General features: G+C 47.5%; 10 protein-coding genes and 1 non-coding gene across 11 annotated transcripts; 4 read left to right on the plus strand and 7 right to left on the minus strand.

Moving 5' to 3' along the window:
* Positions 1-912: 912 nt before the first annotated feature.
* On the plus strand, positions 913-2826 carry MCYG_02718 (conserved hypothetical protein; the record flags this gene model as incomplete). The annotated part of the gene is made up of 5 exons (XM_002849738.1): positions 913-946; positions 1045-2358; positions 2486-2545; positions 2577-2675; positions 2798-2826. The coding sequence occupies 5 exons, from the start codon at positions 913-915 to the stop codon at positions 2824-2826; spliced, it is 1536 nt and encodes a 511-aa protein (XP_002849784.1).
* Positions 2827-3789: 963 nt separating this feature from the next.
* MCYG_02719 (bad response to refrigeration protein 6) lies at positions 3790-5275 on the plus strand (the record flags this gene model as incomplete). The annotated part of the gene is made up of 3 exons (XM_002849739.1): positions 3790-3898; positions 3966-4861; positions 4925-5275. The coding sequence occupies 3 exons, from the start codon at positions 3790-3792 to the stop codon at positions 5273-5275; spliced, it is 1356 nt and encodes a 451-aa protein (XP_002849785.1).
* Positions 5276-5631: 356 nt separating this feature from the next.
* MCYG_02720 (amino acid permease) lies at positions 5632-7705 on the minus strand (the record flags this gene model as incomplete). Its single annotated transcript, XM_002849740.1, has 8 exons — positions 5632-6032; positions 6092-6463; positions 6522-6616; positions 6674-6853; positions 6928-7107; positions 7171-7281; positions 7354-7465; positions 7528-7705. 8 exons carry the CDS (start codon positions 7703-7705, stop codon positions 5632-5634), a joined length of 1629 nt encoding a protein of 542 aa, XP_002849786.1.
* Positions 7706-8358: 653 nt separating this feature from the next.
* MCYG_02721 (GABA-specific permease) lies at positions 8359-10492 on the minus strand (the record flags this gene model as incomplete). The annotated part of the gene is made up of 7 exons (XM_002849741.1): positions 8359-8515; positions 8560-8981; positions 9053-9139; positions 9213-9745; positions 9811-9958; positions 10165-10310; positions 10393-10492. 7 exons carry the CDS (start codon positions 10490-10492, stop codon positions 8359-8361), a joined length of 1593 nt encoding a protein of 530 aa, XP_002849787.1.
* Positions 10493-10781: 289 nt separating this feature from the next.
* MCYG_02722 (conserved hypothetical protein) lies at positions 10782-11944 on the minus strand (the record flags this gene model as incomplete). The annotated part of the gene is made up of 3 exons (XM_002849742.1): positions 10782-11117; positions 11178-11287; positions 11515-11944. The coding sequence occupies 3 exons, from the start codon at positions 11942-11944 to the stop codon at positions 10782-10784; spliced, it is 876 nt and encodes a 291-aa protein (XP_002849788.1).
* Positions 11945-12280: 336 nt separating this feature from the next.
* On the minus strand, positions 12281-14764 carry MCYG_02723 (geranylgeranyl pyrophosphate synthase; the record flags this gene model as incomplete). Its single annotated transcript, XM_002849743.1, has 9 exons — positions 12281-12598; positions 12656-12725; positions 12793-12853; positions 12916-13017; positions 13071-13234; positions 13302-13447; positions 13493-14148; positions 14215-14268; positions 14479-14764. The coding sequence occupies 9 exons, from the start codon at positions 14762-14764 to the stop codon at positions 12281-12283; spliced, it is 1857 nt and encodes a 618-aa protein (XP_002849789.1).
* Positions 14765-15142: 378 nt separating this feature from the next.
* MCYG_10529 lies at positions 15143-15213 on the plus strand. The gene has a single exon. It is a non-coding gene; the product is annotated as a tRNA-His (tRNA).
* A 116-nt stretch (positions 15214-15329) lies between these two features.
* MCYG_02724 (aminoacylase 1-like protein 2) lies at positions 15330-17029 on the minus strand (the record flags this gene model as incomplete). Its single annotated transcript, XM_002849744.1, has 4 exons — positions 15330-16089; positions 16176-16561; positions 16864-16892; positions 16993-17029. The coding sequence occupies 4 exons, from the start codon at positions 17027-17029 to the stop codon at positions 15330-15332; spliced, it is 1212 nt and encodes a 403-aa protein (XP_002849790.1).
* A 273-nt stretch (positions 17030-17302) lies between these two features.
* On the plus strand, positions 17303-18154 carry MCYG_02725 (conserved hypothetical protein; the record flags this gene model as incomplete). The annotated part of the gene is made up of 1 exon (XM_002849745.1): positions 17303-18154. The coding sequence occupies one exon, from the start codon at positions 17303-17305 to the stop codon at positions 18152-18154; it is 852 nt and encodes a 283-aa protein (XP_002849791.1).
* A 1-nt stretch (position 18155) lies between these two features.
* MCYG_02726 (uncharacterized protein) lies at positions 18156-19508 on the minus strand (the record flags this gene model as incomplete). Its single annotated transcript, XM_002849746.1, has 5 exons — positions 18156-18582; positions 18642-19018; positions 19093-19163; positions 19239-19275; positions 19359-19508. The coding sequence occupies 5 exons, from the start codon at positions 19506-19508 to the stop codon at positions 18156-18158; spliced, it is 1062 nt and encodes a 353-aa protein (XP_002849792.1).
* Positions 19509-20827: 1319 nt separating this feature from the next.
* MCYG_02727 (viral A-type inclusion protein repeat protein) lies at positions 20828-24768 on the minus strand (the record flags this gene model as incomplete). The annotated part of the gene is made up of 4 exons (XM_002849747.1): positions 20828-21312; positions 21405-21457; positions 21597-21653; positions 21836-24768. 4 exons carry the CDS (start codon positions 24766-24768, stop codon positions 20828-20830), a joined length of 3528 nt encoding a protein of 1175 aa, XP_002849793.1.
* Positions 24769-25885: the final 1117 nt, after the last annotated feature.

Raw genomic sequence — 25885 nt, forward strand, 5'->3', positions numbered from 1 at the left:
CCAGTATACCCAGCATTTGCATTGTGTCTGTTTCCTCACCCAAGTCACTCGTTTATAACTTCTAGCCGGACAAATAACATCATCATCATCATGTCGAAGTCTTGTCGTGTTGAAGTCTTCTTTTCATCCCACTAAAACAACACAAAAAGCCTTCTGTGGGCTTACATAATCCATTACATAATCATTACCTAAGTAGCGGTACAGGCTAAGCCCGAAAAGGAACTTACAACCACCTGCGAGCTCTGATTGGCTACATGGCCCGCGGCAGCCCAAAAGGGAAAAAGGGAACAGGAAGTTTGATATCTCACTTTTGCGAACAAACTCTTGCCCTTCTTTTTCCCACCGACGAGCCATCCAAAACCCGTCCTCTAGATGCCCGGCGCTGGCTCCTTGGAGGCTGCCGCTTCACTATCGACCCTTGTTCGTGTCCGACACTCGTCTTCGGCATGCAGCCCGATGCGCAGAAACGGCGATCTCGTTCCGGTTGCACTGAGTGTCGCCAACGGCATCGCAAGTGTGACGAGAAGAAGCCTGCATGCACAGGGTGCGAGCGCGCAGGAAAGCAATGTACCTACATCATGCGCCTCTCCTGGGGGGGCCGGCCCTTTTCCAAGTCCCGGTTTGGCGAATGCATGAAGAGCGATCCCAGTCTCGTCCAGCTGCCGGTAGTCTCTTCCTCAGGTAAGTCATCCGCCCACAAAGTTGATACGTACGGAGTATATGCACTCTTCAGTCTGATCCGTAGCCTGAGGCGGATACCTATTCCATGTTTTTGTCTGCTCTTGTTCCGCCCTATATTACACGTTAATGAGGCTAAAATTCATCTCTCTTTCTCCGGGGCATGATGTAGGGAATCCGGCGTTTATTTATGGGTCTAAAGCGGGAGAGCGTTCGTTAGGCTCTGTGGATGCCATGGTGGAACAGTCGCAGGGGCAGATTTCACAACGTATGCCCCACTCTATATCTCGCGGGCATTGAAGCTCCGGGAGAATCCTGGCATAATATCGGGGTGATTAATAATTTTGTTGCGTCCCTGGTGTATAGTAGATATCAATAACGGGAAGGACGCTTCGCTGGTATCTCCGCCGCTTTCATCGACCTCGGAGGACCCCCTGGAGTTCGAGAGCCGGCTGGTCAGATACAGCCCGCCTACTCCTGATGCTGTCCGGTCCAACCCGTTCGAGTTCAGCTGGCTGCCAAAACAGCAGCGGAAGTTACTCGACCATTTTATATCGTGTACAACTCTATCGATGTCGTGTCATTCGCCAATCCAGGATATGTTCTGCCGGGTTCTCGTACCCATGGCGATGCAGACCCCTCACCTGCTCGGCGCTCTGCTGAGCCTCGCAGCTACTCACAGATTGACTCTCGGCATGGACCAGAGCATGTCAGAGCTCAATCTCTTGAAGGTCACCAGCCTCCGTCAGCTGCAGGAGGCTTTGGCCAAACCCGGAGCAGACATGGACGAGTCCATCGTCGCAACGACGCTTACCCTCTGCCACGCCGATTTCGTTTCGGATGGGCGCAGCCCCGGGTCCTGGCGCTCGCATCTGCAGGGTACGACTGCAGTAATTGCCTCATATCTAGAAAACAGCAAGGCTAGCCTTGGCTCTCTCTCCAGCACCATGTCTCTTCTTTGGCGATGGTACTTGTCCATCGAAACAGTTGCCCTGTTAACAGGGAATCTTGTCATGCCCAATGATTCTCGAGCTCTCCTTCAGATGCGGAAGCTGATTAGTGACGATGGGATCGATGATCTGGCCGGGTTCTCTTCCTCGCTAGGGCCAATATTCAAAGATATCAACCGTCTCGCGATAGAAGCTGATAATGCTCTCCAACAAGATGACGATCATATACTCACGGACACGGACCCCAAAAATCGCATTCCACTTTCAATTCTGGATCAAAGCTATCAGCTTATCAATGACATACATCAAAGATGGGCCCTCAGGAACGGAGATTCCAGCCCACGTCGACGCGTCACGCACAGAGAGACTTGCGATCGTGACGAGCTTTCATCACGTCGCACTAGTGCAATATACCGCCGTGTTCTCAACCTAACTTCTACTGATCCTTTGGTTCAGAGCTCGGTAAAGCATATTATTAGTCGAATATGCAAAGTACGGTTCCTGGGTGAACCGTGCCCTGGCATCGCCGTACTCCAACCACTCTTCACAGCAGGCTGTGAAGCGTCAAGTGGCCCCGACCGGGACAGTATCAATACTCTGCTTTTGAATTTTGAACATCGTTACGGCATGGGGAATGCCAGGAATTGTCGGTCATTTTTACAGGACTTATGGGCCACGAGAGATAATAACGGAGACACAGAAGGGAAAATTAGGTGGGATAAGGTCATGGGTATGTTGAATTTATCTATGCCTGCGTGGTGGGTGCCGAGCTAATGCTGCGTAGTTGAAAAAGGGCTTGACATTCTCCCTTATTGAGGGTATTGGCCAAGGTAGAGTTTTTGTTTTCGGCGCAAAAGATATACGGTTCAAAATCATGATCTTCCGCGTCTTGGTCTGGCGAATCTATGCTGCTTCATGTATGTCATTCGTCCTCTGACGGGCGAACAGTTGACATCATTTTATCACTCGATGCCACTGTTACGATACCCCGTCTCCATATAAACCTTGGGGAATTCAGATCCGCCGCATCGCGCTGCAATATCCATTGTAAGTTGAGAAGGTCCCAATCGGACAAGAGAAAGTTATAATCTGGAGTATTTGTCTCCTTAATGATGCTGCCCCTGAATAACCTTCTCTATGTATATTCCAAGTTTACAATACCTATCTAGATTGGCTGGAATTGCTGGAATATATTTAGGGAGCCAAAAAAATTAAGAGACAGACGTTTCTTTGTGTAATAATAGGCTGTAATGTGGTGCAAAATAAAGGAGGCCGGAAATTATCTCACTCTTATGAAGCACAGATATGTCCTAAGAGGGGGTGAGATCTTTTACCCATAAAATTCTGAGGAGAGTCCAGGCAGATAAAACGCTAGTCCTTGGTCAGTAGGAATACTTGATTAATTGCAATAACATATGGTTATGACACATCTGTCCCGGTCTTGGAATTGTTTTAGGTATATATCGAGCGAGACGCGGCATGAGGTGGAAGGGGAGATCTGCTACCCACAGCGTTCCATAGGTCAGCACAGTGTAGATAGGGTTAACGTGAGAATCGAACGGTCGCGTCATACCTAGCTTGGAACAGAGGGTGCTTAGAGTGAGATTTGTTTCAGCTGCAGCCGTCATTCCTAGCCGTGACGTATTGACAAGCCATAGGCATGTCTATGGAGACAATTGTGAAGGGCACCTTAAGGCAGCCTTGTCAAGTGGTTATACAAGGTGAGCTCTCTGCTATGCATCGAAAATAAGCTCCAAGCTGCCTTTCCATAGGATGATTCTGCTATGTAAACTAGCAATAGCTAAGAAAGTAGAAGCTGGAGGTCAGACCAGAGAAAGGCGCAAGTTTATGGCCTAAAGGAAAAAAGTCACTTTTGGAACTAGCCTTAATCACGTGGTATGCTTATATAACTGAGGCTCAAATTACATAATGTGATATAAGTCACATGATCGTCTTGTTTTGCTTAGTAATATTACAGCTTTGACCAACAACTAACAATAACAAAAAAAAAATAAAAGATGGAAATATAAAGTAGCAAAAGGAACCACAAATGATTTGGATGTTGTTCGGATGTTATTAGTGACTTACAACTTCAAACTTCAAAGTTGTTCCTTACGGAGTACCAGCCTGGTCTATAACATGCTAATCGCGGCTCAACACCATGCAGAACCGCTCCAACGAAGCCCCTATGGACTTTGAGTGGCAGACAAGAGCTCCTGGAGATGCCACTTCGCCCTTCTACCAACTCGGCCTCAAGAATGATCAATCAAGTAAGCACGGTAGCTGGATAGGCGTGAATTAGAAAAGGTCGCTAACTTTTTCCATTAACTTCTTTAGATGGCCGTCGAACCTTTGCGTCCCCCATAAAACCCCAGACCCCAGCACCACGCGAGCCGTTGACCCAGACAACCCGCCTCGCGCAGCCCTCTTTTAATAATGTCAACCTCACCCGTGGCTCGTCTTTTACGACACCGCGCAAGTTAGAAGTGGATGTCTCCTCAGGAGCTGAAAACCTTTCATCTCCGGAGCATGCAGATAATGACGAGACCCCCGAACAACCGTCAAAGGCCACCCGCCGCAATTCCTTATTCAACCTCTATGGCATGTATGCTCCGGCTGCTCCAAGTTCTGGCCGTGGGGAAGTGCCACGCTCAAATAAGTTCCCGCATGCCCTGGCGAAGAAGGTCCAAAAGCGACGCAGACGAGATCGAGAGCTCAGACACGTCCGCCATTTCAGTGAAGACAGCAGTGATGACCGGCTGAGTAGCCGCGGGTTGGACCGGAAACCACAAAACGCACAACAGAACAACCAAGTTGAAAACACGCATCATATACCCTACCTTTCACGGCTCTTTACCTTTCTCGAAACTCACCCACATATTCCTCGAATACTGTCATACTACGCTCAATTCACATTTAACTTGATAATCGCCTTCTTGATATTATACGTCATTGTTGCTTTCTTACTTGCTATTAAACACGACGTCGAGATAGCTAGTGAGAGCCAGTCGGCGGATATCCTTGCAGAGATAGCCATATGTACTAAAAACTACGTCGAGAACCGTTGCGGTGACCCTGATGGGAGGAGACTACCTGCACTGGAAACGGTGTGCGATAACTGGGAGAGGTGTATGCATAGAGATCCTGCAAAAGTTGGCCGGGCAAGGGTATCCGCACAGACACTAGCGGAGATATTCAACGGTTTTATCGAACCCATTAGTTTCAAAGCAATGGTAGGAACCTCCCCGCACAGCCTTGTTTAAACACTAAAAATTTCCAAGGCTAACGGTGTACAGTTCTTCTTTATATTCTCCATAGCTCTCTGTGTCACAGTTTCTAACCTTACCTTCTCTTTCTTCCGCAATAAATCAAACAATCCACCTCCAATGCCGTCCGGTTATACAGGCTATACGGCCCCTCCTCACATGCCCACTCAGCAGTCCCACCTCAGCTACACATCTGGCCATTCGAGGCTAGAAATGGACAATCCATTCTTTAGTCACAACGCTCCCCAAGGTGTTTTTAGGGGTGACAAGGGCCCGGAAAGTCGGCCCCAAGGACAACTAGAAATGGCACCTTCCTCCAGCTATCCCTCTCACGACCACATGAGAACTCCAAGCCCAGTGAAGCAGAGGAAGTTTATGTGACCCCGTATCGCTCAAGCACCTCTCTTTTTTGGCACCCTGGCCATCAATGCCGTTACAGGGCTGTTATGTTCTTGTATATTTGGACATGGCTTTGTTAAAATTATCCAATAGCGCTGGGCGCTTTGACTAGTTATTATTTCCCCCCTTTAATATTCTACCTTTTGAGAACACTGAGATTTGGTTTCTTATCCCATGCATAACCATTCTTGATTTTAATTGACTCTATATCAGGGTTAGATTAGCGCAATGATTAACGAGATAAATAAAATATATACAAACACATGTCAATCTTCATCTCATCTGTTGAGTATCTGCCACTTGTATTTTCTATGTGTAAAGTACATAAAAATAGGCCATTATCCAACTAAGATATCCTTGATCTTAGTCCAAATGCTCTTCTTGGAGCTATCTTCCATAATATCTTCACCATACTCCCTTCTCCCACTCCAAATGTCCATCTCCTCTAATTTGACGATTTTAGTCTTCTTAGTGAACTTCCAGATAAGCACCAGTATAATGAATACGGGTAGAAGGATATAGTTGATAACGAAATCTTCGGCACTAAACGGGTTAAGGAAAGCTGTGTATCCCTGGAAGAAAACCAGAAATATGTTTGCTGCAAGAGCAAGATAGGTTCCCCAGGGGTAAAACATGGCTTGAAACGGTAACACAGTGACGTCTTCGCCTTGGATTGCGAGGGCCTGGCGGAAACGAATATGGGTTACGGCTATAACAGCCCAAACAATAAAAGTGCACACTTTTTGACATGTGTCAGTATAACGAGTAGATATTAGATAGGATTCCTAGCTCGCTTACCTCCGGATAGAGTTATGAGTGCAGAATATAGCTTTCCTGCACTAGAAGACAGGGAGAGGAACGATATACAAGCGACTAGATTGGTAAAAAGCAAGGCAACCCAAGGTACGCCGGCTCTGTTTGTTCGGCCCAGTATGGCGGGTGCCTTGCCTGTTCGCCCCATGTAAAGCATCGTACGGGAGGCCACGTATAGTGAGCTGTTACCAGCCGAGATAACGGAAATAACGATCAGGCCGTTGATCAAATGAGCAGCCGGGAGGATACCTGCATCGGAGAGTGCAATGGTGAGTGGAGACTGTGCCGTCTTGGAGCCGGAGGAAAGGAGACGTTTGTCATCATATGGTAGTAGGATACCGATGAAGAACATCATTCCTAATATCACGGTTCAGTTTTAATACTGCGCAGGATGCCATGATCGAGGTATACGAACCAACGTAGAAAATCAAAATACGCCAAAACACCTGGCGGATAGCAGTTGGAACGGCGGTTCGAGGATTTGCCGATTCACCCGCGGTGATACCGACCCTAGATCGAGTCAGTTACGATGCTTAGGGGAGCAATAATGCCAAAGTCATATCGTACATTTCAGTTCCCGCATACAGAGTCCCTGCAATTACAAATGTCTTTGCAACTCCGTTGATTGAATCGGCGAAAGCGCCAGGGTCCTTCCAGTACTTAAAGCCAATAGTTTTACCTCCAATACCACCAGCGCTGATACAAGTTGCCAGGATAAAGAATATGGTAAGGGAGATGACTTTAATCCTATGCACAGGTGTATATTAGCCGATACTGTAGGAGAAGATGTTAAGAAAAAAGGAGAAAATGGAGTTGCTTACAAGGCAAGCCAGAACTCAACCTCGCCGTATGTTAAAACTCCAAGATTCGACAAGGCGAGGAAAATGACCCAGAACATAAGAATCCATGCCCATTGGGGTACGACATCTGTCCAATAACCCATGACAAGAGACAGCGCATTGTATTCGTTTGACAGGACCTGCAGAGTATCAACAGTGATCCTACTGGCAAAGAGAAATAATAGTGGTCAAGAAAGGGAGGCACTGACGGTAACCCATAGGTACCAATAGGCCCAGCCAAGACCAAAAGCCAGTGAAGGATCAACAAAGCGAGCCGAATACTCTGTGAACGATCCTGATACAGGTATGAGAGTGGCCATTTCACCCAACGATTGCCTAAGAAAGTTCTTTAGCACCATATATATTCCAACTACTCCTCTAGCCATAACCACAGCGAGAAGCACTTACATTATGAAGAACACTAGAATCCCAACAAGTGTAAAGCTGATGATAATGCCGGCTGGGCCAGCAACATGCAGCGCATTTCCAGATCCAACGAGTAAACCGGGCCCAATGATGCCTGTTCCAAATTAAATATTAATCATCTGGGTGCTGTAGAAAGGCATTGGAAACATCACACACCTCCGATGGCAATCATCTGAAGATGTCTCGACTTCAGAGTCCGATGCAGCGGTGCATTCTGGGGAGTCTCATCTTGATCTCCGCTCTCCAGCAGCACAGGATCCCCCGGAGACTTCCCATGCGCGCTCGTAGGAATGATCACGTCTGCGCCATCGGAAGTGCTCTCAGCAATAGCCATCGTAGAAGCTCATACACTGTTTCTTCCACCCTCACAAAAATCGTCGGGGCAACAAAGGCCACGGCTGACCTCGAGCCAGTCAAATTCTAGAGCCCTCGGCCTGAAAGAGATTTTAAAAATGCAAGTGAAAAGGGAACGAACTCGAAGACGGCCCGACAGGCACAGGACTTGAGAGATGTCAAAATAAAAAGCCGAAGCCGAGCTCTTCTGTTACCCGACAGTTGCTCTCGTTCCAGCGGGGAAAGATACGAGAGAATGCTTTAGCTCCTCCACGGCCAGGGATCTTTAACACGCAACATGTCCGACACCACAAAGAAAATACCTGTGGCGGATGGCATCATCTCCGCCAAGTAAGATAAGCAAGAAACAGCAAACATTGGTTGAGAGTGGCTAGCGAGTTGTGGAGGATATGCTTGTAGCGCCAACTATATTAATACTCTGTAATAATAGCAGCTAAGGTTGTAGTTTAGTTTCTTCGCCTCTTTGGTCGATATCAAAAAAACGAACTAAGTTTCGTTGTTAAAGTTTATCTAGTTTAGAGCTGATTAGTCATGATAGCTTATATAAACTCTTACTAACTTTTTAGTTTCGCTGATGAGTTTCCCTTATATGTCAAAAATCTCCTCTAGGAAACATCATAAATGAACATCGCATCATCTCATCTCTTTGTTATCGGTTCCGCTGAGGGTGATGCCGGAACAAGCGTTCTCTGAGGCCCATGGAACCACCTCTTTGCTGATAAGAAATAATACAGCAGCGAGCCAACCCAGACACATCCGTTGATCACGACCGTGTAGTTCATATTGTCCGCTGTAGATGTGTCAATTCAGCGTCAGCATTGAACTTATGCTTACTTGAAGAGGAAGAGCAGGAGACACGGGCTGGACTTACGGCTCGGTGCAGGCCCGGCAGTTGGGAACATCGAAAGGGTGATTGAGAAAGCCAAATACACCAATGCGATAATGGCGATAGGGGTGCTGAGCCGGCCTGTATAGAACGAGCCTGGTTTAAACTTATCTTGGCCCCAGAAGATGCGGCAGAATATCGGTGTCGCCCATGCAACGCTATTCCCGGCAACAGTCAACGAGAATAGAGCGTTGGTAGCGGCGTTGTTAATCAGGCATAGTAAGCCTAGAATAACTGATGTGATGGTGACTCCCGCTACTGCACGCGCTGGCTGGTAGCGAAATCTTGTGCTGACGACTTTCAAGTAGTCTGAAAAAGGGAGAGCCCCGTCACGGGAAAAAGCCCAAGTTTGTCGAGATGCCGCTATGACCTGGATATCAGCCCTGTTAGTGATAATCTCGACACATGAGTACCCATTTTATGGTTGGAAAGGCCCCTTACAATGCTTAACCCCATGAAAAACTGGACTGTCGCCATCGTCACCATAAATCCTATGGCTGCATTCTTGCCCAAGGCATCGTAGTATATCTGGGTGCGAGTCAGTTTACATTGATATCCCGAGACAGAGTGTATACGGTGTACGGATCACGGATCAACTGACCTGGGCGATTGGTTGGCCGAATCGGCTCTCGAGGATTGCATGGGGATCAGTGCTCATACAAGCAGCGATTATGCAGAGAGACACAAATCCAAGGGACCAACAGGCACCGATAGCTCCGAGAATTCCATACGGGACAGCTTTGGCGGCATTCATGGCTTCTTCGCTCATGTGAATACAGGAATCAAATGCGCCAACCGACCAGATCGGTGAAAGCCATGCGAGCATAAACGCCCATCCGGCCGGCCACGTCGTGAGGTTATCTATGTGGCCGAAAACGTAGGCTGCAGAGTTGATACCCTCGACTGTTCGTGACCTTCCGATTGGCAAAGCGATGACTGTTGCCAGGACTAAACCAACATTAGCAACAATACAAGCCGTTTGTATACGATGCATTATGGGCGCGGCCAAGATAGCGAGGACCCCGTGGGTTACTATGGTAGCTGCGTAAACACCATATATCAGATTTCTTGAGGCCATCCATTCCCCGTCTCGGACGAAAGAGACAATAGCGAATACCATTAGCACAAAGCTATCTGTTTTTTGCGAAAGATACATTAGCACCGGGCTGAGGATCACCGCGATACCCCCGTCCACTCACAATCAACCGAGCATATACCACCGATGAGCCCAATGGTGTTGCTATAGCCGACAAGAAAACTAAGAGGGTTCTTCCACTTGGCAGCCGCAAAGTGGTGAGTCCACCAATACAACCCTCCGGATGTTGGCAATGCAGAGCCAAGGTCAGCCTATCGAAATTCAGCGATGATACACACAAAAGCAATATATATACGATAAAAGAGTTCCCTTTTAACGCACCAGAGCAGTCCCAACTATGAATATAAAAAAGCAGGCAGTGAACCAGCCCTATATAATAATGTACAGGGTTAGCCTTATCCCAAAGCTGGTGTTACCATAGAGAGGGACTTGTATCCTAAGGTTGTATTTTACATACCCAAACCATGGCTGCTGGCCCAGCAGATACTGAGAATGATAGTGTTGATGCGATCGATGGTAACAAGCCCATAATACTGAAAGCAATTGCAAACACCTGGAGCGTAGAGTAATGCCTGCGAAACTCCTGTTTATAGCCCATGGCAGCTAAGCACAACTCTGCCTTAGCACATTTACTGTGTTTTCTGCAAAGAGTGAACTATATCTCTGTTCTCTTCTGTCAACTCACCAAGCAGTTCTAGATCAAGGGCCTCTGCTAGATCGTTTCCTCCAAAAGGAGGCTCTTGCCCCGTCTCTCTGGTAGAGAGGCTACCTGGGGATCGATCCATGGTACTGGCAAACGTGAAGGGAAAAAAAAAAAAACAGAATAGTGGGCTGTCCGTCAAGCAGTTGAGTTGAAAATGCTTTTTCATGCAAGAAAGCAAGCTGACATGCCGGCTTTGGTCCCGCAAACAACCCAGCCAATGAGAAAAGATCTTAACTTTGGGCTAACCTTAAATTAATTTGGGTTGCGGCTCTATTTCACGTCTAAAACGAGTTTTAAAAGAAGGTATCTCGAATATCCACATCAAGTTGTTCTCTTCGATGCAAGGCGGCTTATTATGAAGGATTGCATGGTTATACATCCAGGTACCCGCTCTCGAGAATCTCGCGGACTGTCAGACGAGCGCTCGGGTCTGGGTTCAACACCTCAGCTAAGAATTGGATATCCTCACCCGCAATTCCATTTTCGACCATAGTATTCGCCCACATATATGCTTCATCCGGCTGAGCGGGAGGTAATAGTTTGGCGCATCGCTCATCGTCGGCGTAAAATGGAATAGATGCGAGGTCGAAATCGATTGCAAGCTTGTCACGGACTGCCTTTGATTTTTCTTTGAGTGTCCCAATTTGACCCGAATCGTACATTCCTGGCGACTTGAAGTCAACTTTAGCTTGCAACAACTGGGCCAACTATGAATTATATAAATTATTAGTGGGTAGTATATATATTCTTAGAACGTATGGACTGACAATTATCCCCCAGGACCAGACATCTGTACTCTGTGTCCACGGTTTCCCAAAGTGGACTTCGGGGCTGCGATATGTAAGAGAAGTGATCTCTCTACTGCATGGTTTGCTGACTATGGAACGAGTTAGAATTGTGCGTAGAAGAATAGAGTATCGACATGAAAATAGCCTTACTTGCATCGCAGTCTGCCAGTCTGACAATAATATCTCGCACATTTTCGTTCGGCTTGGAGGAATCAAGCCCTGCAACGGCAACATTCTCCATCTTTAAATCTGAACGTTTAACCTGTCAGCAACAGTGGAAGATTTATTTAGTCTTTCTTATTTTGTAAATACTTACCAGTGTACACCAAGCCTTTCATATGCACCGTAAATATGCCTAAGAGAACGCCCTTCATAACCCATTTGATTTCCGGTATAGTGAAGGGCCTTGTATGTCGAGCTCCCCATAGGGACTGCGGAAACGCCTCTAGAACCATCATTGGCCCACCAGGTTCTGATTCAGGTACATAGTCGACAAGCGGACGGATCATTGGATCATTGGCGAAAAGCCTTTGCATCTCTAGCTCGTGTTTGAAGGCCGCGAGTGACCATGCATCGTCACTTCTAGTATCCGTGGGAGGTTGCTTGACAACATATTCAGCATCATTGGAAACATCTCGAGCAAGCCACACATTGGGCGTTTTGCCCGGGATTTGAGCCCCAAGCGGACGAGTGAGTCGGTAGCGAGTACCACTCTCCCGACGACAGATCAGTCCAAGGGCTGACATTCGAGAGTATACGGCATAAGGAACTTTAAAGGGCAAAAACGGAGTGGGTTTTAGTCGAGGCTGTAAAGCAAGAGGCCGCCCAGAAAGTCGAGAGAGTGTTCGCATGCCGATTGGATATAGCAAGAATGGTTTGGTCAATGTAAGATACTTGAGAAAGATTTTGTTCTCATACGCTGGATAGTAACTAAAAGATTGTACAATCTCACGCATCAGTTACTGACAGCATCAATTTAAACAGACCGACATTTAAATCATAGCTAACTAGTTAACTTGAAAAAAAAAAAGGCCTGCTGTGCTGGTTGACTGCCCGAAGTTCTATGAATGATCATATAATATTTAAAACTGTAACTTCAGTAGCAACAATTGGAGAATGAAATTTCGGGACCCAAACCCCTGCTCTAAAATGCTCAGCTGGTCAAGTAAGTCATGTTGCATTTTATGAATCAGCGTAAGTGTGGACTTTAAAGATCCGGTCTCTTGAATGTACGCTAATACCCAGCTTTTTACTTCCAAGGGCAACCCATCTGCGCCTTTATGCTGCAAGACGCCCTGAATTGCCTTTTGATGAGCACCCGGGTGCTGAAGAGTGTATATTAAAGGGAGAGACATTTTCCCTTCGTCAAGATCTTCACAAAAACCTTTGAATTTAGTGTACTGTTATTGTTAGCTTAACTACCGTATGTATCGATATACTAACGTGGACGTGAATACCTCTTTAGAAGCAAGATTTTGGTAATCATCTCGGATCTGGTAATACCGACCGAGAAGAGTCACGAATTTACTGAAGTCGACGCTTGGGCGGTGCGATGTTAGAAGTAGCGTCAGTAAAACCGTATGGAAACGCTTACTTGGGGGCAGCGGATTCAGCTTGCATAAGTCGAACACATAGCCGGAATAGAGCTCCGGTTTCTATGACTTGTCAGGTATGGTATAATGATTTTGTTGTGGGTTTCTCTTGAAAGAACGCTTACTGTTATCAATCATCATCATATATTCCTCAACCGTTGGGCAACAAGAGTGGTATTTCCAATGCAAATCGGAAGCCTGGCCGCAGAAAGAATTCTGTACTTCATCTATAAAATGATCAGTATTCACCTGTAAAGCCTTAGATTCCTCGTGGGCTTACCAATATAAATGGCGGAGGCAGCTGCGTTACTGAGATTGCTTAGCTCCGCAAATGTATTGACAAAGACATAGTTGGCCGAGTTTATAGTTTGTGCGGCGCCATATATCAAGTGCGTAGACGGTTTGCCGCGCCGAAGCTTAGAATTATCTTCAATGTCGTCGAGCCTAATGTTTAAATCAGAAATGTTGAAATGATATCCTGTGCAGGGAAGGCTTGTTTCACATTAGAGACGCATGATGTAGCATGTCGGCAATCTTTTTGATTGTTGACAAGATGGGCTGGGGTATTTTCAGCCATAAATTAAGGGCGTCAATCAACGCAGCTAGGGTGTTCTTTGATGGTAATGAGGCGATGTACTTGTATGGAGCGAGCACAATCTACCATAGTTAATACGCTGATAATGCTGAGAAGAATAAACTTACATCATCTGAGGGTTTGATAATCTCGTTGAGTGTATGGGGTGCTCCCTGATCTTTGAGGGTAGAATTAGTTCTATTCTCATGGACATCATTGGCGTCACTGGTATTAGTATTCTTAGCATTAACGTTATCAATGCCGCTGTTAATAGCGAAAGTGGCACTCTTGTCGGTCAAAGGCGAAGATGACTGGCATGGAACGCTGTCAGCCGTCTCATATTGAAATTCCCCGCCAACTAGAACGCACTCTGGCTGATTTAAACCAGCTTTAGTTGGATAACGGCGGGCAAAGATGCTCCAGAACTCCGAACCTGAAGCCGCATGCTGCGTTGCCGTTATATATTTACGGTGAGTTTCAGTAAGCCCTTCATCCCGCTCAATTTTTTGAAGGAGCGCTAGGTGTTTCTCTTGCAAGAAAACATATTCTTCGCGTAGCTTAGCAAGGGCTTCGGGCTCAGAGCAATTATACTGTCGCATCAGAATAGAAACAGCGTTCAACGGCTCCTTGGAGTGCTTCTTTTCGATGTGATGCTTGATTTCCTTTGGCCAGCTGTAGTAGTCATCGACCAGAGCAGCTGAAGTCAGGGCCAGGTTGACAACCTCAGAATACTTTGCCTTCTCTTCCCTTGTCAAGTGGATACCAAGGCCGAAGCACCACATGTCTAGAAACATACTACATTTTGATGTTAGACCTGTCGAGGACAACGGACTGGGGAGGAAGACCTTACTCGGCACGAATGTTGCTGTGGCGGAGAGGGGTATACTCTTCCAATGTTTGTACTCTAGAGGGAGGCAAAGTGGACATGTCTAGATCATTACTGTATGAAGCCAGAAGATTCATGGCGAGTTCTCGGTCCATCTCCATCATCTCGACCAAGATCCTTGCTTCGAGCTGTTTGGCGAACGAGACCGTGTTTTCGACCTCAGCTGCAGCATAGTAGTCTAGACAGTAATGAGCTGAGAGCCAGAACCTAGTTGGTAGGTGTAAATACCATCCTTGAGGGCTGCAAAATCCACAAATTCCGCCAGTACAGGCAGCCTTTCTGGTAAACATCCGGGGATAATAAAAGCCACAGTGTGAACCGGGCCTAACAGTGGAAAAGTGTCAATGGTCTTTGCATCCAGTTGGACATTTAGGGTAGCCTTGAACTCTTCCTTGAGCCTAGAAGACCTGTCTAGGCAGAGAGAATGATTGGCGTGGACGAGTACAGGGAAGCGAGTCAAAGCCTTTGACTGCTTGATGATATCTTCGGGGATTGGTACCGCAAAGGACGTCATTGTAGAGGTGACATCTAGCAAACTAGATGATAAATATATGTCGTAAGGCCCCTGGTAGCGACAACGATGGAGAAAGACAGACTCCTTATAAGGGGCTTCTAAGTAGTTATGTCAACCCTGGTGAGATGAAAAGAGTGCCCCTCACTGAGTGCTTTCGCGTATAACTAACGGCTAGCCCATCACATCTGAACAAGCCAGACAACGGGAAAGGATCCTTTGTCGGTTTCTTGCATCTCAGGTTGACTATCGTATGCTCGTGCTCCGGATATCTCTTATATCATCCCCTAAAACCGTTCGAGGAGCGACAGAAACATCCTTTCGAGTCATGTTCTTGTCACTGAAAAGGCCACAGCTGGATGCCCCTAACATCAAGTTTAAGGTGGTATGGTCTAGTGGTATGACGTGGCATTGTGGCTGCCCCAGCCTGGGTTCGATTCCCAGTACCGCCAACGCTCTAAGGAGTTTCTTTTTTTCCTCCCGTCGTTCATTTTTTTTTTTTTTTTTTATTTTCTTCAAATAATAATAATAAGTGAGATATAACTCTACTGTGTATAGATCTATCTGTCTAGATGCAAGATAATCTGGATGTCGTATTCTTGAAATCCGCCGACACGCGACCATAAAGGCCGTCATCAACAAGGAGGCTAAACCCAGTCATGGCCATGGCCTTTCCAGCCTTGATTGCTCTGTCGTTAGCGATTTGGGTTGCTGCTGCTGCTTCGAAGCCGCGAGTGTGCACATTGACGCTTTTATCGGTAGGAATCCCGATATATGCATGGAGAGCAGGCAGTTCGTGGGAGACGTTTCCTTGGTCGGTTGAGCCGGCCATCCTCTCATCCTCGGATTCCAGCACCTTCTCTCCCTGGAGCCACATGTCTTTCTGAAAAGCGCTACAGAGAGGCTTGTTGACGCGGAAATCAGCATAGATGGGGTCCTGCTCGAGGCTGATCTTGCAGCCGGTGGCCATGGCTCCGGCTTCAAGGCATTTACACACGCGTTCCCCGAGCCGTTTGGTTGCCTCAACGGTAGGGCTCCTGACGGTGTACCCGATCTTTGTGTGTTCCGGGATTGCGTTGGTAATCTTTGGAGCTTGCATGATGGCTCCGTGGATTCTTTCTTCGGGCCGTATCTGCTGTCGTAGCATGGATACGTTGTTGTACGATGCCACAACTGCGTCCAGGGCGTTGGTTCCCTCCCAGGGGCTTGCTGCAGCATGCGCGCTGACACCCTCATACGTGCACATGATGGTATAGCTTGCCAGCGAGGTCGTTCCCCCGGAGCCAATCGCACCGTCTTTGAGGTATTTATCGTCTGACATCGGGTGTCTAAGAGAATGAAGTTTTGAACAATGCATCGCTTTGAATATCTATATCTCAAGCAGTCAGAGACACAGAACGGGGTAATTTCTTACATCATCAAAGATACGTCTGGGAGGGTGTAGGCTCCAGCGTTGAGCAGATCGATCTTCCCACCGCCAGCTTCCTCTGCCGGGGTCCCGAGCAGCTGGGCTCTGCCTTTGATGCCAAACTTCTTGATGGCGTAGACAAGCGCAACAAACGCCGTGACACTCGCAGTGGAGATGAGGTTGTGCCCACAGGCGTGTCCCAACCTGGGCAGAGCATCATACTCGGCGTTAAAGTTGATACACCGTCCGGGTCCCTCTCCGGCCAGGACTTCAAAGGCCGTTTCTAGGCCGTATGCATGGCGTGTCGGTTTGAACCCTAGTTCTTCGAGAAAGTCGCAGATGGCATCATGGGCGTGGTGCTCCTTGTAGGCGGTCTCGGGGTGGTCGTGTATCTTTGTAGCTACCGTTAGTTCTCTAAGTTCTGTTCCCGATATAGTTATGTTCCATGCTTACGGTCTTGTTTAAAACATGCAGGCGCCCCGAGAGGCTGGCGATGTATGAATTGATAGCTTCCAACAGCTCTTCTGGCGTGTGTCTGCCCACTCGTTTCGTGGTCATTTTCACTTGCAGGACATGGAATCGGCGAGAATCTCTATGATGTAGTTTATTAAAAACACAGCCATAGTCGGTTAACTAGCTCTCTACCCCAAACCCTTAGTCATGTATCGATGCCCTCATAGGGACATCATGTTACATCGCGTTTCAGGATGTCGACCGAGGTAACTACATAGTGCGGTGTGTATGTACAGGCTATGTACGGAGTACTACTATGTATGTATATAAACTAACGGCCGTTGGTCGGGAAGTCCATATGGCGACTTACATACACAACGTCGGACAGCCAATTGCGGCAAAGGCATTTCAAATAGCCCCTTATTGTATAGATGATGCTTTATACACCTTACCTAAGCTACTTTTCTAATAATAGAGGATTATATAATAAATATTACATAAGAAACGGCCCTTGCATGATCTTACGTAAGTTGGTCAAACGTCATCGCAGCTTAAGGCTCTACTCCGTACATAGCATATGTATACAACCTGTTGATACTATCCTGCTGCTGGAAGTCTTTCTGTTGTTGTCATCATATTTGCAAGCCTTCCCTCTTCGTCTTCTTTCCCATCTAGCCAGCATGCCTCGTTCAAGGAACGTATGGATTTCGCTTGACTCTGACCCCGACGTTATCAGAGGCGGCTTAAATGCATCTGATACAATAACGAATGCGCAGTTCCTTGCCCTTCTTCGGATATTGTTTCATGCTCCAGGAGGTTTTAATGCCTGCAAAGAGGGTTCGAGTCTCCCTGTCCGGCAAAACGATGAAGTTCTTCCTCACGGTCACTATATCCTCTCTCCTACTACCCCAGGCCAGGTACTCGAGGTAACCAATGATCGATACTACCCCCGGACATTGTCGAGGTCTAGCTCTTGCCGAGATGCTACATTTGTGCGAGATGTGAGACGTCGTGATAGGGGCTGTATGGTCACCGGGGCTATAGCTATGGATGCTGAAGACGATTATTGGTCTGGGTTTGAGGCCGCTCATATATTTCCCCTCGCGTTAAGTGAATTGTTTTCGTCATTTGACTTTCCAACAGTTATCCCTAATGAAAGAGGCATCAATGCCCCGAACAATGGTATTCTTCTTCGTGCTGATGTTCATCAGCTATGGGATAGCTATGCGATAGCTGTTAACCCAAATGATGGCTTTCGTATTCAAAGCTTCCGAGGAAGTTCTCACCAATATCATAACACAGTCCTCCAGCCTGCCTGTCGCCACCCTGAGGACCCTCACCGTGTTATCGATGCTCTACTTACTTGGCACTTTAAGCAGGCCGTGCTCTACAATATGCGCGGCGCTGGAGAACCAAGTTTTGAGTTCGATTTCCCTCCCGGGACCGATATGGTGGGCCTCATTCGAGAAGGGCCACTGCCTGCTGAGAGGATGGAGGCAGAGCTGTTCGGGCGTCTGTATGGGCTGACTTGATTCACCGGCAGATGACAAATTGTTCCCTAGTGAGCGCCTTCTCCAGTGTGCTGTCGTCCAGCCGGCAATGTCCATCCCTGCCAGAATATAGCTGGTTCCCCATTTGCTCATTTCCATATGAGCCAGAGCTTATCGGGTGTAATGGGTTCTGAGATCCCCGTGAGCCCCGGGACCCTCCTTCGCTGCTACAGGGGATATGAGCTGTTCGAGTGGCATCAACATAAGTCTTCCTCGATTGGTTGCGGTCAAACTTGAGGCTCGGAATATATTTAGCGGCGAGAGGTCGGTAAAATGGCAAACAAGCGTTTATTGCGCCCAACTCAACCTCCAGGCCACCGAAAGTTACATCCTTGACAACGGTATAAGAATAGTCATTAACCGCCAGGCTCAAGACAGCGTACACTCGAAGGCCCGAGAAAATGCAAACACTAGTAGTCATGGAATCAGTGGCAGGAAGCAGCGAAAAGAAAGATATTGTCCAACTTACAACAAACCGACGGCGAATATACTACAGAGTGCCAACCTCTTGGTCCTATTCATCTGCAGATTCCAAAGCACGGGTATCGGGAGAAGATATATGGACAAGTCGATGATCAAGTTGGTCACAGCCACGGCTAGGTACGCCTTGGTCGCGTTGCCACAGCTTCCGGCTTCAGCTTTATCCCAAGTGTAGCTTAGGGGATGACAGAGCAAGAATGGCTCCAAAACACCAGCCAGGAAGAGCGCAATGGTGAGGGCGCTCTCAATATAAACGGCAATTCTCATTGATAGTTTCGAGCCGAAGATCTTGTGGTAGAAGGAGAGGATAGAAAGCTTTGTGAACGTTGTGGCCGTGGACCAGATGACTGGTCCGACTATAAATGTCTAACATGTATTGCCGGGTTAACCAGTATTCCATAAACTGCGGTTGCATAGAGATAACCAGAAGCAAATGGTACCTTTAGTAGTAGTATAAGCTGGGCTCTGTTTGCTTGGGACATATGCAGCCCTGCGCCGCCCACCACGGCAACTGTATGGGTTGAACGTTAGCCATCATGCGTCGCCTATTGTGTAATTATGATTAATCGAGCAAGGTTGGACCTACTTATAATAGCCAGAGCTGCCGTAGCAATAGTAAAGATCTACGGTGGTTATTTGTAGATACTGTCAGCCATCTTGTGATGAGGTAGGTGGACTCGCGATATCATCCATAGAACGACCATACCAGTGCTGGGACTATTAAATAATCACTCAAATAGTAATTCCTGCCAATAAGGCTGATGGCGTAGAATCTTAGGATCACAGCGATGATGGCGAGAATGGTGAATGTAGTGTTGATGACTATGAGGAGGATCCCGCCAGCCGGGAGAGCCATATTGGACAGCTGATGGCAAATCGTTCACCTTAGTGATAATTATATAGCCAGAGAGTTGATTGAAGTAAAGCCAGATAATAGCCTGTGTGCGACCTTGGTCTACTCTCCTAGCCAGTAGACGTTGAGTATCCCGTCGTATAGAGGTATAATAAGACAGACAGAGAGTCGAGCATTTCCACCTGTGCCCTGTATGAGAACAACCAAGCTTGATTTCGTGAAGACAAGCAATAATCTAGCAGCAGCGGATTGATCATCTCTATATTCAAAGGAAGAAATGTGGCTCGTGGTATGATGTATATATATACACACTATATCAAACCGACTTCTTCCATGGTTCATAGTCAAAAAGTAGATTTAGCATTTACTTTTCTTATACTTTCTTTTCTTTCTTCTAGACAAAGAGAGACCTTCACAGTCCTTGGAGGTGTCTAGTACCTGTGGCGCAAGGCAGAAGTTGGAGCGGGAGAGAGTCCTCTATACATAGTCAAGCGGGAATCCTTAGCTAGGCCAGACATCCCTTCGACTCCGGCCTTGAACAGAAAACATCTTCAGGTCCAGATCAAGCTGACAGGACAGAAGGCAAAGTAGCTTCGTCCTGACACCGACTGCACGGAGAATTCCGGGGCGCAAGGAGTTGGAAGTTCTTCGTCATCCATATCATCGATATATCTCGCCTCGGGACGTAAGTCATCTGGTCGTCGTCTATACATCGTTTCAACAGGCCAAAGAAGCGGGTTAGCCTTTCGTCCGTAAGCCATCGACGCTCTTCTTCTTTGTCCTTTTTCCCATGGTGTTTTGGACAGCTTCGTATAGTTAGTTGTAAGAAGGTTAGACTTCTAGCCAGTTGAAAAACTCTGCAAGCTAAGAATAATAGCTAACTGATCAAGTTAACTGCTGCGATGAAGACTGTTCGTCTCGCCATCCCCCGTCGTCACCTTCTACCGGTTAACGGTTCCCGAGGTAGCTTTTTCATCTGACAAGACATAATGTGATGGAGCTTCGGAACAAAGGTATTCATCACAGGCCAGTCTCTGGCGGTGGCAACGGCCAACCCAGGAGGTCATTCGTTGCTCGCCATAGTTTGAAGCTCTCCGACTCGCCGAAGCTCTTTGAGCTTTCTCGATATCGGAGATGGCAAAGCTGCATGGCGACCGTTGCAAGCTGGCAGAGCCTTTGTTTATAACGGCTTTGTTGATAGCGTTTGGTTGGTGGCTGCCTGTTGGGAAGTTATTGGAAGTTGAAGAAACATTCTGGGCATAAACCAAGTAATTATGTGATGATAGTTATTATATACTGCCACAGCTGACGGCCAGCTCGAGCTATTGACCTTGACCAGCCAGTTTGCTCAATGCATCCCCCGAGACACACATCCCCAGCCACTCCTCCTTCGGTGCTGCTCCAATGGACTTGTAGAACTTGATGCTGGGCTCATTCCACTTTAAAACGGACCACTCAAGTCTTTTCCCTCCGATCCGAATGACCTCTTCTGCCAGCGTTCGCAGTAACTTGAAGCCGTATCCCTTGCCTCGATAGGCCGGCTGGACGTATAGGTCCTCCAGGTAGACGCCTGGTGCTGACCTCCAGGTCGAGTAGTTGTAGAAAAAGAGGGCCATCCCTACGGGCTTGGGACTGCCGCCCGCTGCTGTTGCTGGCGGGGTGATGAGGAACGTATATACAGAGCCTCGCTTGGGCGAGTCTGCGAACGAAAGGGTCTCCTTCAGAGAAGAGAGAGTAGCCTGGACCTCGTGCTGCGCCTTTTCGTACTCAGCCAGCTCGTTGATGAACTGGAGGATCATAGGGACATCTGTTTGACGGGTTCAAACAAGTTAGAACAGAGTTAATCTTCTTTTTCACTTCTCTAGGTCGAGCCATTGGAAAATCTGGGGTAAATCGTACCATCCTCTGTTGCCAGTCTTGTGGTCGGTTGGCCGGACATGGTAGTTGCTGTACTATATATATATTAACCGATTGCTTCTTGTCTAATATAGGGATGAGTTAAACATTTACTCGACAAGAGTCAAGGTATTAGTTATATATACCTTTTTTTTTCCCGTGTATAGTGGCAAACGCCCTTTATTGGCAAAATACTTCACGCCCTTTGACGGGCGAACCCGAGGTTCGGTAGATATCGTGTTGACCGTATAGCTATACTGAGAGTACGTATGTCGTATTAATTCATCGAATGAGAGGCTAAATTACAAGGCTACATTTCATCGTGATGTTATGGCAGACATCCATTTTTGCTCGTCCGTCCTGCAAGCAGAGCAAGCAACTTAGTATATAGATGATCTTAAAGGCTTCGGCTCTGGAGACGGGTCAGCACTTACGGGTCAAAATGGAGCAACATCCCTAGAACGGGGATCAGTTGCTTCTGGTGATTCCTGTCTTTCTGCTCTAAGAACTGTAGTAGGACGTTCTTGAGATAAACGTAGTCAATCGAATTGGCACCAATGAGGCTCGGCGTCTGGTTGCGTGAGATTGAACCGTTTCTACTACTGTTGGTTCCTGGAGGCGGAGAGGTAACGCCACGCTGCCTGGCAGATTCAAGAGAGGAGCGTGGCGACCTGTTACCCGAGTCAAGTCCGCGCTTGTTTGGCAACTGTGAAGCCTTTAGGTCGCTAGCCAAAGATTTGTTTGTTCGCTTGAGTTTCTCGAGGCGCTGGTTGGTTTCCTCGATGGATCGCCGAAGGGCTGTCTTTTCCTTTTCTAGGTCCTTGACTTGTCGCTCGCTCTCATCAAGCGCATCTCGTAGATGTGACATGGCTTCCTTAACCTCGACAAGCTCCTGGCTCGAGCGCTCAAGCTGGGATTCCAACTCACCTCGCCGTCGTTTCCATTCCCTTTGTGCATGCTCTACCTCGTCTTTGTCTTCCTCGACTCTTCTCAGCGCTTTCTCGGCATCCCGTGCTTTTGTCTTTAGCTCCTCTATTTCTCTAGCTCTTCTTCGGTTGGCCGAGTTCGCTTCATCCTCCGCTCGGTCCCGTTCTTCGATTACTCCTTCAAGTCTCTCTTTGTACTCTCGAACTTTGATGTCTGCTTTGATCTCGATGTCAGATAACAGCCGTCTCATCGTTTCCCCTTCACGTGAGCGTTCGGATAAAAGGCGATGCGCATCGGCAACCTCTTCTTCTAGGCTCTCGCATCTTTCGGTTGTCTCTTTTACCTGCATCGCCATTTCTGATGCCTGATCCCGCATGCTGCTCATCAAGCTCTGAGCACTGGAATACTGGGCAGTCTTGAGCTTGATGTCGTCCCGTAACCGTTCAATGTCCCTGGTGAGCTGAGATACCTGCCCTTCAACCTCACGGAGCTTTGATTGCGATGCTTGAAGCTCATCCTCGGTTTTTGAAAGTTCTCGTAGAGTTTTCTCGTTTGCCTCAATTGCTTCTTGCTTTTTCCCCTCGGAATAGCGCAGATCGGCTTGCCCTACCTCTAGAGCTTGCTCTGCCTTTAGTCTACCGTTAGTCTCCTGGCTGATCTTCTGACGAAGTGTTTTCACTTCTGAATCCTTCTCTTCAATCGAGGATTGCAGTTTCTTCCATTCCAATCGTAGATCCTCATGCTTCTGCTCCAGATCTGATACCTGTGACGTCTTTACTTTTAGTTCCTCTTTCACTGTCTTGAGCTCTGCCGACTCTGCTCGTAGAGAGCGTAGTTCAGGTTGTATCTTTTGCAAGGACTCTCTGAGATCGGTAAGATCCTTAAACCTAGTTGCCGCGAGCTGTTGGGCAGCGTTCAGGTCCGTCTCCAGGGTCAGTGCTTTCGATTTCAGGTCCTCGAATTCCACCGATAAGTCCTTATGAGCTTTCTCAGCTTCGGAAGACTGCGTAGAGCTTAAGCGGAGGGCGGTTAATTCTTTCTCAGAATCGGTAACGCGCTGCTCAAGGGCAGATTTATCGGCGAGCAGTTCCTTAACCTTATCCTTAGCCTCAACATGGTCCTGCCCAAGGCTTACTACTTCATCCTGCAGAGTTTCGATCTCCTCTCGCAGGTTCTCCTCTCCTCTAAGCTTTGAGTAGAGGCGATCAATTGCAGCATCCTTCTCCGCAATATCTACCTCGAGCTTTTGAACTTTGAGTTCCAGGTCTCCAATCACATCAGAGCTTGGTGGTAGAGTGTTGCTGTTTGATGCTTCTGCAGCTTCCTCCGGCTCCTGCCTGGTCACTTTTTTCTTCTTCTTATTCTTCTTCTTTGATCCTGCCGTTGCAGTAGTAGCAGGCGGGGCGCTGGCGTCAATTGTGGGTTTCGTAGAATCCATAGCTACGATGCTCTCTTTCACCTCTGTGAAATTAGCAGGTTCCCCTTGGGAAATTCGACACCTGACAGATTTCCATGTGGTATTGTCCTCGAGGCCGCTGTCTATAAAGTCAACAACAGCACTGAGCGACCTTGTTTCCTCCTCCTTAGCAGATAGCTCCGCTTTTAATGATGACACGGTATCTTCGGCATCTTTTAGTTGCATCTTCAAATTCGTTACAACCCCTTGTAGTATTTCCAATCGCTTGCCATTTTCATCCGCTTTATTCTGCTCTTGAGTGCGCCTGTCCGCTTTTATCTGGTTGATTTCTCCTTCTTTCTCTTTTATCTGGGACCTTAGGCCATCCATTTCAGCGCTAGACTTGTCAAGTTCCGAGGAAGCTGTCTCCAGTTTTGACTTGAGAGATTTAACTTGATCCTTGAGGGATGATTCCTGGCTGGCAAACTGAGCTTCTTGACGTTCCTTGTTCTCGCGCAGTCCACTCAGCTCGCGTGTAGCAGACTCCAAGCTGTGAACCATACCCTCGGTTGATTCACGAGCCACTGCGAGATCATTCATCAGAGTCTCTATTTGAGACTTTAGACCAGTGATCTCATTATCCCGTGCCTTAAGTTCTGACTCTAGCCGTGGGATCTCGTTGTCAAAAGAAAAGAATTCTTCAGCCTCCTCGGCTGGTGGCGGCGAGGTAATTGGTTTTGTCTTTGGAGAAAATATGGAAAGGCCAGGTATAGAAGTTGCTATGGATGTCATTGAAGGCGTTGGTGACTTTTGAGTATTTTCTGAAGTCTCGTCCTTGGGTAAAGTAATAGGTGGGGGATTCAGCGCAGCCTTTCCTTGTCGCTGTTCATTATCCTTCGTCTGCGAGTCTCCGGTCGCATTCTTTCCGTCTTTTAACTTGGAAACTTCATCCCATGCCTCCTTCGCTGACTTCTCGGCGGATTCCAGCTTGGTCTTAAAGTCATCACGCTCTGACGATACTCGCTTTAATTCTTCTACTACCATGTCACCCTTTAACGAAATTTGATTGAGGTATTCAGTCAAAGAGCGAGGATCAGTAATGGAGGTAAGGGGTGTGTTTTCACGAAGAGCCGTTTCAAACGGTTCGATTGTAAGGACTCGTGCATGCGCCGTTCGATAAGCCTTGAGCAATTCTTCGTATGACAGTTAGATCAAAGGAGCGATAAATCGGAGGTAGAACAGCTACACAAACCTTGGTACCTGGATTCCAACTTATCCAGTCTTCGCAGCCTGACTCGAACATCAGTTGGCAATTCATGCGAGGGTCCATCTTTTGATGTAGCCGTAGCTGTCTCCTTTGCATCTGACTTGGTCTGTCCAGGGCCAGATGCAGGTTGATCTGACCCTTGACCAGACGATGCTGCCTCCGTCACCGGCTCATCGTCTCCAACAACGGTCTCTCCATCAAACTCTGATGGGTCTGGCCCTCGAGATGGAACCCCAGCGCTATCTTGTTTTACCCGGCCGGTACGTTGGGACGGGGACGAGTTGTTAGATTTCCGGGCTCCTGAATTCGAGCGTGAAAGGGCTTCCTGGCTCGCTCGTTGCCGGGCTTGTTCTTCGGCTATCCTGGCATCAATGGCTCCGCGGATACGCTATAATTGAAATGTCAATGTTAAGTCCAGTCACCAAGTCGCAGTAGCATTGGCTCACCTGGAACATCGCGATCGATTGCCTCAAAAAGTGGCCTTCTTCAGATTATCCAACTGGCAGTAGTGTACGGAGCACCCTGAAAGGAAGAAACCACCTGCGTAACTGCTATAGAGCTGTATAGATTGTAGTAGCTGTTTGGGTCCGTTTGAGCATCGGTAGTCCCTGATGGTTATATAGGCGAAACACTGTTCCCTGATCCTATGCAAATGAAAGCCCTGGAGCTCTAGTATGCTCTGTAACCTGGTAGCCCAACGGTTTATATACTAAGAAGACTTGGTTGTGGTATATATCTTCCATTAACTTGCTTCCTTTTGACAAACCAAGTTAATGGCCGTGCTTAGTCAGCATGCTCAACTGGCGGTGTTTTCGCTTTTGGTGACTTCAGCTTAGCAACATCGAACTTCGTAGAGCAAGGAGATGCTGGAAGAGATGAAGTAGTGCTGGTTGA

The sequence above is a fragment of the Microsporum canis genome, genomic scaffold (assembly GCF_000151145.1).
Source record: "Microsporum canis CBS 113480 supercont1.2 genomic scaffold, whole genome shotgun sequence".
In the NCBI taxonomy this organism is placed as follows: Eukaryota; Fungi; Ascomycota; class Eurotiomycetes; order Onygenales; family Arthrodermataceae; genus Microsporum; species Microsporum canis.